Source organism: Oncorhynchus masou, chromosome 24 (genome assembly GCF_036934945.1).
Source record: "Oncorhynchus masou masou isolate Uvic2021 chromosome 24, UVic_Omas_1.1, whole genome shotgun sequence".
In the NCBI taxonomy this organism is placed as follows: Eukaryota; Metazoa; Chordata; class Actinopteri; order Salmoniformes; family Salmonidae; genus Oncorhynchus; species Oncorhynchus masou.
In genome coordinates this window covers 63,794,281-63,807,329 of record NC_088235.1, presented here as the reverse complement: position 1 = coordinate 63,807,329, position 13,049 = coordinate 63,794,281, and the positions used below count along the sequence as shown (strand labels likewise).

General features: G+C 41.2%; 1 protein-coding gene across 1 annotated transcript; it reads left to right on the top strand.

The window, feature by feature from the left end:
• Positions 1-683: 683 nt before the first annotated feature.
• LOC135512459 (tubulin--tyrosine ligase-like) lies at positions 684-12,796 on the top strand. The gene is made up of 7 exons (XM_064934502.1): positions 684-1,538; positions 2,137-2,215; positions 2,343-2,575; positions 2,831-2,966; positions 3,160-3,429; positions 3,629-3,772; positions 8,397-12,796. The coding sequence occupies exons 1-7, from the start codon at positions 1,370-1,372 to the stop codon at positions 8,599-8,601; spliced, it is 1,236 nt and encodes a 411-aa protein (XP_064790574.1). The 5' UTR covers positions 684-1,369; the 3' UTR covers positions 8,602-12,796.
• Positions 12,797-13,049: the final 253 nt, after the last annotated feature.

Sequence of the window (13,049 nt, the reverse complement as noted above, 5' to 3'; positions counted from 1 at the left end):
ATATGGATCACGCGTTATCAAACATCACACTCACTCGTCTGATTTGTCGAATTTGTGGCCATGGTAACTAGTGACGACTGCGAATGTGCTCGTCGGAACTAGGAAATTCTGAAATATGCGGCTTGCTAACTGGTTGTAGTTATACACGTGCCACGTTCAAAAATGAGGCTGATATTTAATCGGATGTATAAATATGACACTAAATAATCCAACGACCTAGAAAAGCACTCATCGCTAAAAAAGAAAAAAAAAAGCACTCATCGCTCAGCATTATTTACAAAATGTAACAGACGTTAATGCCGTAGTAGTACATTTTCTGTGAAAATCACTACAATACATGTGCTTTAGCTAAAACCCTGGCCTGGCTAAACTATCTAGCTACTAAAAATAAAAAATAAAATAACAAATATACACAAAAATGAGTAATAAAAAAATAAACATATCTAGCAATTTACCTCTCTAAAATGGGGGTCCTCACCGGGATATGCTGTACATAAACATTTCCGTTATAAATTGCTGTTGTTATGAGGAAATATACCGTTGAAATCTAAATATAACTGTTGATTTTGAATCTGCAGAAGGTATTTCATTTAATTACCTTAAGTGAGGTACCAGAATATAAAGACTACAATAACCACAACTGTGAACTCGGAAATCTCCGATTTACTCCAGCGCGTTCAAGACAACTGGGAACTTTGGGGGGAAAACAAGCTCCGCCTGGGAACAATCGTTTGAACCGTCATCGAAGTCGAAATTCCAAGTCGGAAACTCTGACATCTTTCAAGAGCGCAGCCTTTCCATTTCGACGTCATGATTTGAGTTCTTATTTTTCGACTTCCCAGTTGTCTTGAAAGCTTAAATAACATTTACTGGAAAATGTGAATCTCTTTTCATTGGTCGTTGTTTTGTCTCCAAGTTAAACAGCTAAAATCTTAGTAAAGTACCAGTTTACATAGATAACGATTTAAACAACACTTAAGAAATATATTCAGCTACGTAACATTAGCAAAGCAAGCCAGATAGGAGAAGCCAGAGGATCTCAGCTAGACGTGGGACCAAGTAACGTTAACGTCGTTAGTCAGGCACACCCTAAATCTGGGCACCCATGACTGAAACGTAACGTCAGGCGAGAGTCATGCAACATGAAGTAGTTTGGACTTTTGTGATCTTGAAAGACATTCACCAGTAACAAGAACATGCGAATCACTTTTTTCAGAACCTGGATATGACTGTCTCATCATGCCACAGACACATCCGTCCGCGAGATAGCGTTTGCCAGCCAGTCTGCTAAATTCAATAGCCACACCTGGGCTAGCTAGCTAATAATTCGTTTTGTTGTGTGCTTTTGCACATATACTATTGTTGTAATATGAATGCACCGATGTATACATTTGTCGCAAGAGACGAGAACAGCACCATTTATGCTGAAGTCTCCAACATTCTCGTCGCAACTGGACAATGGAAGAGACTGAAAAGGGATAATCCCAGATTCAATTTGATGTTGGGCGAACGGAACAGACTGCCATTTGGACGGCTTGGTAAGAGTAGCACTTTTGGCATACTCAGTAAATGGTATTGCATGGCTTTGAATACCTTTTGTTGGAGTGCAGTATTCTTGTTCTCACCCTCAAATTGAACCCATGAATTGTGTCGCATGAAACAGTTAATGTAGAGATCTATAATGTAGGCCCATAGTAGATACACACACACCACCAGTACTATTATGGCACTCACTGCATCGTTCCCAGCCTCCTTGTGAGTCTAACCAGGACTGCTTCATTTTCTGCATTATATAAAGTACAAGAAAGTTATTCCCTTATACCACTAATAATGTTCCTTAATAAAAAAAAATTGTGGCCCACCCGTTTCACTTTACGATTAATATTTTGAGCTTGACTATCCTGGAGTCCATAGTCTAGACTATATTGGCTACTATGTTACGAAATGTAAACCTTATCCTGGTGACGTCACTGAATCACATCCTCTGCGGATAAGTAAGAGAATGCCACAAGTAGGACACATTGAAGTTTGACTACAGAGAGGGAAAAGGACCAGAAACGTGCAAAATGCTTTCCTGTGTTTACACCGCCCTATTGTCATCACTTTTTTCATCATGTGTTTGTATATCCTCCATAGGTCATGAGCCAGGCCTGATGCAACAGGTGAATTATTACAGAGGAGCAGACAAGTTGTGCCGCAAAGCATCTTTAGTCAAGTAGGTATTTGAACTTTGGTATTGAGAAGGTTTGTGTAATAATTTTCACTCTGATACTGTAATTTACACTCAAATTCACACTGATGCTGTAAATATCATCAATATCCTCTTTCTTTACATTATGCAGGTTAATCAAGACTAGCCCAGAGCTTTCAGACCCTAGCAACTGGTTGCCTGAATCCTACATCATCTATCCTACTAACCTAAATACCCCCGTCGCTCCTGTAAAGAATGGCATCAGCCACCTGAAAAGTAACCCCAAGACAGATGAAAGAGAGGTTTTCTTGGCCTCTTATCACTCAAGAAAGGAAAGCGGAGAGGGAACAGTGTGGATTGCCAAGTCATCTGCTGGAGCAAAAGGTACATCCCAGTCATCATGTCTGAAGGCTCGGGTTTCTATTGATAGCTAGTACTGCTAGATACTGTAGTCGTTGGGCACTATGGGGAAAATATGATATTGTTGCCTAAAGAATCTCTTTTTTTAAGTTAATGCTTGCCTCATGTTTTTGGACGTTTCCTTGGACTGCCCAGTGAGTTACAAACTCTTTATTGGCAAAATATGTATTCCAAGGATTGTATACAAAGATTAGGCTTGGGTTGGTTTTCTTGTTCCAGGTGCTGGAATTTTGATATCCTACGATGCAAATCAATTGCTGGAGTTCATTGATAATCAAGGGCAGGTTCATGTCATTCAGAAGTACCTAGAAAGACCACTACTGCTGCAACCTGGCAACCGTAAATTTGACATCAGGTAAGCAGCTGATACTAATATTTTTGTGAGTGATAGCACATCTGTGTGTTTATTACATATTTATTACCAACAAAATACCATATAGCCTTATAAATACACAATTCGTGCTGTCTGAGGAACAGTAACAGAAGCAATATTATTGCGGGCGTTTTACCCAGTAGTCTTTAACTCTGCGGGTTTGTATCGTTCTTAGGAGCTGGGTGCTCGTGGACCATCAGTACAACATCTACCTTTACCGGGAGGGTGTGCTGCGGACGGCCTCGGAGCCCTACGACAACTCCAACTTCCAGGACATGACCAGCCACCTGACTAACCACTGCATCCAGAAAGAGCACTCCCAGAACTACGGCCGCTACGAGGAGGGCAATGAGATGTTCTTCGACGAGTTCCGGCAGTACCTGCTGAGCACCCACAACATAGTGCTGGAGACCAGCATTTTACCTCAGATCAAGCAGATCATAAGGTAGCTAGCTACTTTTCATCCTGTGCTGTGATGTTTGTGTTTTACTTAATTGAATATGGAAAAATACCCTTTTTTTGTCAGATGACCTTGCAAACATGACCTTTCCCTAACATGCATAGTTCTACAAATAGCTATGTACAGGTATTTGCTACACCACTACTCAGACTCCTGACAATGGTTGATCTGTCTGGTCTCCTAGGAGCTGTTTGACATGCATTGAGCCAGCCATCAACACTAAGCACCTGTCCTATCAGAGTTTCCAGCTCTTTGGCTTTGACTTCATGGTGGACGAAAGCTTCAAGGTGTGGCTGATCGAGATCAATGGAGCTCCGGCCTGCGCACAGTTAGTATTATTTTATATAATTTTCCTCGTAGTGGTCATATACACATATGCAGTTTTTTTCGTATATCTCTTCATCTCACTTTCTATCTACGAACTAAATATACTTTCCTGCACCCAATTTGGTACGGATCTGCTATTTTTATTCCTTATAACTGGAACTTCCATCCGGAGCTAGCCAGCTAACTAGCTACTAGTCTTTGTTAGCCACGGGCTAGCAGTCTTCACCTTTTTGCCGGTCATCAGCCAGCCTTAGCTCAGACAACACCTGCCAGTCTGCACAGCGCGATATCAACTCGGAGCATATTGGACTGCTTCTCTCTACCATATTACCAGATTCTTGCCGCTCTGGATCATTACACCGGATCATCGCAGCTAGCTAGCTGCAAACGAGGGGCTACTGTTAGCTAACGCCTCTGTCCCGAAGCAAGCACCAGCTAGCCTCGAGCTAGGACCATATACCAGCTAATTCTAGGGCTACAATACCTCCTTTGCTAATTGGCCTGGACCCTTTATTGTCGACATGGAGCCAAGCTGATCCATCACGACTGGACTGCCGACGTGATCGCCGATGTGGTCTCAACAGGCTATTCTGTTACGATGTCACCGAAGTAGAGGTCGACCGATTAATCGATATGGCCGATTAATTGGGCCCGATTTCAAGTTTTCATAACGATGGGAAATCGTTATTTTTGGACACTGATTTGGCCGATTTTTATTTTATTTTTTATTATTATTATTTTTATTTATTTATATATATTTATTTATTTAATTTTATTATTATTATTATTATTATTTACACCTTTATTAACTAGGCAAGTCAGTTAAGAACACATTCTTATTTTCAATTAGGGCCTAGGTGGGTTAACTGCCTCGCTCAGGGGCAGAATGACATATTTTCACCTTGTCAGCTCGGGCGATTCGATCTTGCAACCTTACAGTTAACTAGTCCAACGCTATAACCACCTGCCTCAAGGAGAGTGCCTGTTACGCGAATGCAGTAAGCCAAGGTAAGTTGCTAGCTAGCATTAAACTTGTTTTATAAAAAAACAATCAATCATAATCACTAGTTAACTACACATGTTTAATGATATTACTAGTTTATCTAGTGTGTCCTGCATTGCATATAGTCTGACTGAGCATACAGGTGTCTGACTGAGCGGTCGTAGGCAGCAGCAGGCTCGTAAGCATTCATTCAAACAGCACTTTCGTACGTTTTGCCATCAGCTCTTCGTTGTGCGCCAAGCATTGCGCTGTTTATGACTTCAAGCCTATCAACTCCCGAGATGAGGCTAGTGTAACCGATGTGAAATGGCTAGCTAGTTAGCAGGGTGTGCGCTAATAGTGTTTCAAACGTCACTCGCTCTGAGCCTTGGAGTGGTTGATCCCCTTGCTCTGCATGGGTAACGCTGCTTCGAGGGTGGCTGTTGTCGTTGTGTTTCTGGTTCGAGCCTAGGGAGGAGCGAGGAGAGGGACGGAAGCTATACTGTTACACTGGCAATACTAAAGTGCCTATAAGAACATCCAATAGTCAAAGGTTAATGAAATACAAATGGTATAGAGGGAAATAGTCCTATAATTCCTATAATAACTACAACCTAAAATATCTTACCTGGGAATATTGAAGACTCATGTTAAAAGGAACCATATGTTTCATATGTTCTCATGTTCTGAGCAAGGAACTTAAACGTTAGCTTTCTTAGATGGCACATATTGCACTTTTACTTTCTTCTCCGACACTTTGTTTTTGCATTATTGAACCAAATTGAACATGTTTCATTATTTATTTGAGGCTAAATTGATTTTATTGATGTAATATACAGTGGGGCAAAAAAGTATTTAGTCAGCCACCAATTGTGCAAGTTCTCCCACTTAAAAAGAGGGGCCTGTAATTTTCATCATAGGTACACTTTAACTATGACAGACAAAATGAGAAAAGAAAATCCAGAAAATCACGTTGTAGGATTTTTAATGAATTTATTTGCAAATTATGGTGGAAAATAAGTATTTGTGTCTTAGCACTCCTGATTATTATTATTTATTTAATTTGTCCGTTATTTTACCAGTTAAGTTGACTGAGAACACGTTCTCATTTACAGCAATGACCTGGGGAATAGTTACAGGGGAGAGGAGGGGGATGAAGGAGCCAATTGTTCAACACTTGTGATTGCTTTATGCCTCTCTCTAATGTCAATATGCCTTGTCTACTGCTGTCTTGGCTAGTTCTAATTGTTTTATTTCCACTCCTATTCCCCAGCCGCTATCGTTTGTTGACTTCTTCTGTAACTGTAAAAGCCTTGGTTTCATGCATGTTAACATTAGAAGCCTCCTCCCTAAGTTTGTTTTATTCACTGCTTTAGCACACTCCGCCAACCCTGATGTCCTAGCCATTTCTGAATCCTGGTTGAGGAAGGCCACCAAAAATTCTGAAATGTCCAACTACAACATTTTCTGCCAAGATAGAACTGCCAAGGGGGGTGGAGTTGCAATCTACTGCAAAGATAGCCAGGTCTCTGCCCAAACAGTTTGTGCTTCTACTTTTAAAAATCCACCTTTCTCCAGAAATAAGTCTCACTGTTGCCGCATAATATATAGACCCCTTCAGGCCCCAGCTGTGCCCTGGACACTATATGTGAATTAATTGCCCCCCCCCCCCATTTATCTTCAGAGTTTGTACTGTTAGATGACCTAAACTGGGATATGCTTAACACCCCGGCCGTCCTACAATCTAAGATAGATGCCTTCAATCTCACACAAATTATCATGGAACCTACCAGGTACAACCCTAAATCCATATAAACATGGGCACCCTCATAGATATCATCCTGACCAACCTGCCCTGTAAATACACCTCTGCTGTCTTCAACCAGGATCTCAGCGACCACAGCCCCATTGCCTGCGTCCGTAATGGGTCCGCGGTCAAACGACTAACCTGTTCAACCTCTTTTGTATTGTCTGGGATCCCTAATGATTGGAAAGGTCTTGTAAACAGTCTAATATATGCATATTATTAATTAAGTATTGGATAGAAAACTGCTGCGGTCATCCCCCTATACAAAGGGGGGAGACACTCTAGACCCAAACTGTTTAACAGACCTATATCTATCCTACCCTGCCTTTCTAAAGTCTTTCGAAAGCCAAGTTAACAAACAGATCACCAACCATTTTGAATCCCACCGTACCTTCTCCGCTATGCAATCTGGTATTCGAGCTGGCCATGGGTGCACCTCAGCCACACTCAAGGTTCTAAACGATATCATAACCGCCATCGATAAAAGACAATACTGTGCAGCTGTCTTCATCGACCTAGCCAAGGCTTTCGACTCCGTCAATCACCGCATTCTTATCGGCAGTCTCAACAGCCTGGTTCACCAACTACTTCTCAGAATTCAGTGTGTCAAATCGGAGGGCCTGTTGTCCGGACCTCTGGCAGTCTCTATGGGGGTGCCACAGGGTTCAATTCTCGGGACGACTTTTTTTCTCTGTATATATCAATGATGTTGCTCTTGCTGCTGGTGATTCTCTAATCCACCTCTATGCAGACGACACCATTCTGTATACATCTGGCTCTTCTTTGGACACTGTTAACTTACCTCCAGATGAGCTTCAATGCCATACAACGCTCCTTCCGTGGCCTACAGCTGCTCTTAAATGCAAGTAAAACTAAATGCATGCTCTTCAACCGATCTCTCCCCACACCCGCCCATCTAGCATCACTTCTCTGGACGCTTCTTACTTAGAATATGTGGACAACTACAAATAACTAGGTGTCTGGTTAGACTGTAAACCCTCCTTCCAGACTCACATTAAGCATCTCCAATCCAAAATTAAATCTAGAATTTGCTTCCTATTTCGCAACAAAGCCGCCTTCACTCATGCTGCCAAACACCCTCATAAAGCTGACTATCCTACTGATCCTTGACTTCGGCGATGTCATTTTACAAAATAGCCTCCAACACTCTACTCAGCAAATTGGTTGCAGTCTATCATAGTGCCATCCGTTTTGTCACCAAAGCCCCATATACTACCCACCACTGCGACCTGTATGCTCTCATTGGCTGGCCCTCGCTTCATATTCGTCCCCAAATCCACTGGCTCCAGGTCATCTATACGTCTTTGCTAGGTAAAGCCCCGCCTTATCTCAGCTCACTGGTCACCATAGCAGCACCCACCCATAGCATGCGCTCCAGGAAGTATATTTCACTGGTCATCCCCATAGCTAACTCCTCATTTGCCTGCCTTTCCTTCCAGTTCTCTGCTGCCAATGACTGGAACGAATTGCAAAAATCACTGAAGCTGGAGACTTATATCTCCCTCACTAACTTTAAGCATTCTGTCCAACCGAGAGGTTTGGGTAGAGTAATTATTTTGAAAATGTTTGTTCCATTGTTCAAAGCTTAGAGGGCTATGTTAAACAGATAAACACATTATAAGTCAACAATATTTGCACCCTGGAAGGAGTGGTAAGGCTTCTCCGCTGTGTAATTTAATTCATGTTGTGTCTTTTGATCACTGACGTCCAAGTAAACCTAAATGTGCTTGTAAAATTGTCCTTTGAATCATTCATTTGTCCAGGTATAATCTCACTAAGCCTGATTATTAATTGCACTCTCTCTCCATCCTCTAGGAAACTCTACCCGGAGCTATGCCAAGGTATCGTGGACATAGCCATCTCCAGTGTCTTCCCACTGAACAATGATTCCGAACCACGATCATCTTCCTCCTCCCCCGCTCCTTACTCCTCCTCCCCCTCCTTTTCCACTCTCAACTCATCCTGTTCCTCTCCGAAACTGAGAGGACCCCTCCACGTGGGCCCATTCACCCGGTTGTAAGTCCCTCCTCTGCTTCAGAAGTTCCAACCACTGCCCTCTGCTCCTCACTCCTACGCTTTTCCCGAGATGTTCCACAGGCCAGGAAGCTTTGCCATCTCATTGGTTCTTGCATGGCAAGTTTTCTCGAATGGGAATACCCTTGTGATTTACTGAAGATTGTGTGACTTTCTCGTATGTGCTACCACATTCTCCTCCCCATACCCCCACAGTGGAAGCGCATTTCAGAGGAAAGCCTGAACAGGCATGCAGAAAATGAATGTGTGTAGACTTGGTGAATGTTCGGATGGTGATGAGGATTAAGATTAATTGGCGACAGACTGACAGATTTGGGGTCCCAGAACAAGAAGCTTCCCTTGTGAACCAGTGCTGCCACTGAGGCGACCCTAGACTGTGTATGGACAACCTCTGAAGATGGAGGGGACGCTTCACTTATTATACAGACTTTAGTGCCTTACATCCCCTTAAAGATGCAACCTGTCGATTTTAGCATAGCGCCTCTGCTACTGCGTGTGTTATGTGAGCCTGTGTATTGTCGGTCAGGCAAGTGTGTATGTCTGTGTGGTCTAGTCTTTTTTTTTTTCTGGGTTTGGAGATCTTTGGATTTTATCCACAAAAGTTAGCATTATCAGGGGAGGGAAAAAAACTTTCCTGCATCTTGATATGAATACCTGACATTGCCTATAAATCATTCTTCATATCATGGTTATTGACAAAGCCCCAGAGTTTTTTTGTTGTACTGTATTTTAAGAGGATTAAAGCAGAAAATAGGCTATATTTTATTGCTACTGTAATTGTATTATAGCTATTTGATAGCTGTTATTCCATGCTCGCTGTGTAGTGTTAGCTCTTCCATTTTGACAGACTTTTATTCAAGTTCATTTAGTCAGTGTTGTTCATTCAGTGTACAAACGATTCCTAGACAGACTACTCCTTTTTCCTCTGTCAACAAAGAGCATTTGTGGAAGGACTAAAGATAAACTTCCCCTGTTTAATTTGAGACTAGCTTTGCAACTTCCGAACATTTCAACCCATTTGAACCTTCTAAAGGTTCTACCAGTCACACCGTTACACGGTTATGCATGAGGATCTCCACTACAGCTGTAGATCTGTTTTTGTTTGTGATTTTAATAGAGATTGCATGCCGGTGTGGAAGCATGTTACTGTGTCTGTTGTGTGTCATAATGCAAGTAGGCCGACTCTCCCTTTTGCCTCTAATACTGATAGTTCTTAGCCAAGAGCTGCCTTTTTAAAATTGTCTATTTCATAGAAAGTGAGTTTCTTGTTAGTTTTTGCTTGCTTCCTTGAAAACCTGTAGTAAACATAGTAGCTTCAACCCCACAAACTACTTTGTCAACACTAGTATAATTTTTATTTTTTTAAAGGATTTTTAGACTACTAGCGCTGTTGGTTATGGTGTTGCATAGCTTCCATAATATTACGTGGAGTTGTAATGCATGCATGCTAACAAGTAGTTTTTCCTACCCTTGTCTGTCTGTTAAACTGTAATATTCAGTGTAGACAACCTGACCACGTTCAGTTTACAGAGGCTTTAGCATTATTGCCCACAGTTAACTCTTAGATTAAGTTACTTTTGTCCTCTGTTAAAATGTATTTTAAGTATTAGTTAGTCCCTTTTAAAAGGGGCAATCCGTAGTTGAAACAATAACATAGTGCACCTGTTTCGGTAAAAGGCTAAGGGGATGCGGCTGGAAAAAATGTAACCACTCTCAAATTCATAGACTGAGCTATGGCTGCAAGGACTGACCATCCATGATATCAACATTATAGTTATAACCATGTTTTTAGGCTATTGTTTGTTTACATGTACTTTGTTTACAAACATTGGAGTAAACCAAGCTTATACACTACCTTGAAAAAGTATGTGGACACCTGCTCGTTGAACATCTCATAAAAGAATCATTGGCATTAACATGGACTTGGTCCCCCCCTTTGCTGCCATAACAGCCTCCACTCTTCTGGGAAGGTTTTCCACTAGATGTTTGAACATTGCTGCTGGGACTTGCTTCCATTCAGCCACAAGAGTATTGGTGAGGTTGGGCGATTAGGCCTGGCTCGCAGCTGGCGTACCAATTCATCCTAAAGGTGTTTGATGGGGTTGATGTCAGGGCTCTGTGCAGGCCAGTCAAGTTCTTCCACACAGATGTCAACAAAACATTTCTGTATGAACCTTGCTTTGTGCACAGAGGCATTGTCATGCTAAAACAGGAAAGGGCCTTCCCCAAAGTTGGAAGCACAGAATTGTCTACAATGTATTTTATGCTGTAGCATTAAGATTTCCCTTCACTGGAACTAAGGGGCCTAGCCCGAACCATGGAAAACAACCCCAGGACATTATTGCTCAGACGATTATTCCTCCAAACTATGGATTTGGGCAGGTAGCGTTCTCCTGGCATCTGCCAAACCCAGATTTGTCTGTTGGACTGCCAGTTGGTGAAGCGTGATTCGTCACGCCAGTGTCCAATGGCGGCAAGCTTTACACCACGCCAGTCAGCGCTTGGCATTGTGCATGGAGATCTTAGGCTTGTGTGCTGCTGCTCGACCATGGAAACCCATTTCATGAAGCTCCCGACGAACAGTTCTTGTGCTGACGTTGCTTCCAGATACAGTTTGGAACTCTGTAGTATGTGTTACAATCAAGGACAGACGATTTTTACACGCTTCAGCACTTGGCGGTCCAGTTCTGTGTGCTTGTGTGGCCTACCACTTCAAGGCTGAGCCATTGTTGCTCTTAAACATTTCCACTTCACAATAACAGAACTTACAGTTGACCGGGGCAGCTCTAACAGGGCAAACATTTTACGAACTGACTTATTGGAAAAGTGGCATCCTATGACTGTGCCATGTTTAAACTCACTGAGCTCTTCAGTAAGGCCATTCTACTGCCAAGGTTTGTGAATGGAGATTGCATGGCTGTGTGCTCGATTTTATACACCTGTCAGCAAGGGTGAGGCTGAAATAGCTAAGTCAACTAATTTGAAGTTTGTCCACATACTTTTGACTATATAGTGTATTTTGGGTTCTGATGGGAATCGACAGTTGAACTTAACTCATGAGGCATGTGCAAGTTATATTCTTCAAGAACCAATGGGTACAACTGCAGACTGCCCCTTTAACCACTACCTCTTCTCTTCATTATCACACATTTTCAAATATTTTAGTTGAGGTCATGCTTCAACATGTTTTGAGTCAAACACCGCTTAAGGGACAACATTGGCACATTTATATTTTAATCTGTATCTTTTGTTTACAAGATTGCTATGGGGAATGATGTACGGACAAGTGAATGACTGCTAAAATCGAATCTATTCGATATGCACATGGTCAAAACATACAATGGCTATGAATGATATTATATAGTAGTTGCCGTTGAATGTTCAGTTAGATTGTATATCATAGGGGCAAAAAATAAAGGTTTGTTTCTAGATTAAATTTTTTTGGGTAAGAGCTAAACTTTATTATTCAACATATTGGAAAATATCCAAAGACAATTATCAGTATTATCAAAATTAGGAAAATGTCTTTCAAGCCAAGGGAAGGGGTGTCAGTGGGAATTGCCTCTTGATGTTTGGAAGATGCAATAAACCTCCTGCGTATTTCATTTGTTTGATTGTAAAAAGATACATTTGGCTATTGCTATCTGGTCTGTGTGACTGTTAATTGTTCAATCTCTTGTAATGTCTGGTTCTCCTCAGTTTATTTGCACTGAACTTTTCCCATTTTTACTTACTTGCATTATCATCGTATTTTATGAATTCCTATTTCTTACCAAAGTTGAAAAATTGCTTTTATGTCTAAAATGAATGTCATTTTCCCCCGTAGTATTACTTATCTAGCTATGATTGTGAGTTTTAGGTATTTCAAGGCCTTTAAAGAGCAATGTGTAACTTCCTTTGAGTACCGCCATGGGAGACAAAGAAGTGACTTAAATCTGTCATTATCAAACATTTTCACTAAACCAAGGCAGCCAAGAAGAAAGAAATCCGTATAAGACATAACAGCAACATTGGCACATTTGAAATGTTAATCTCTCCTCCAGTCAACAAGGTTTTACTGTAATGTATGTAGTCAGATGAATGCCTATGTGTTTTTCTTCAGCTAATGTTTCACAAACTCTTGCATGAAAACTTGATTGGATAAAAAAATGTATGTAGAATAAAATGTATTGTTGATCTGAGTCTCCTGACTTCTCTTGTGGTGTAAAGGTGATATAAGACCCAGGGATGTACACTAGATATAACATGAAACAAAATAATATACAGTACTAGTCTAAAGTTTTAGAAAACCTACTCATTCAAAGGTTTTTCTTTATTTTTACTGTTTTCTACATTGTAGAATAATAGTGTAGACATCAAATTTACGAAATCATGTAACAAAAAAGGTATTAAACAAATCCAAATATACTTTATATTCTTCAAAGTAGCTACCCT

Coding starts and splice junctions, on each gene's coding strand:
- LOC135512459 (XM_064934502.1), top strand. CDS start 1,370: ATGAATGCACCGATGTATACATTTGTCGCAAGAGACGAGAACAGCACC. Junction 1,539..2,136: donor ACTGCCATTTGGACGGCTTG/GTAAGAGTAGCA, acceptor TATCCTCCATAG/GTCATGAGCCAGGCCTGATG. Junction 3,430..3,628: donor CAGATCAAGCAGATCATAAG/GTAGCTAGCTAC, acceptor CTGGTCTCCTAG/GAGCTGTTTGACATGCATTG.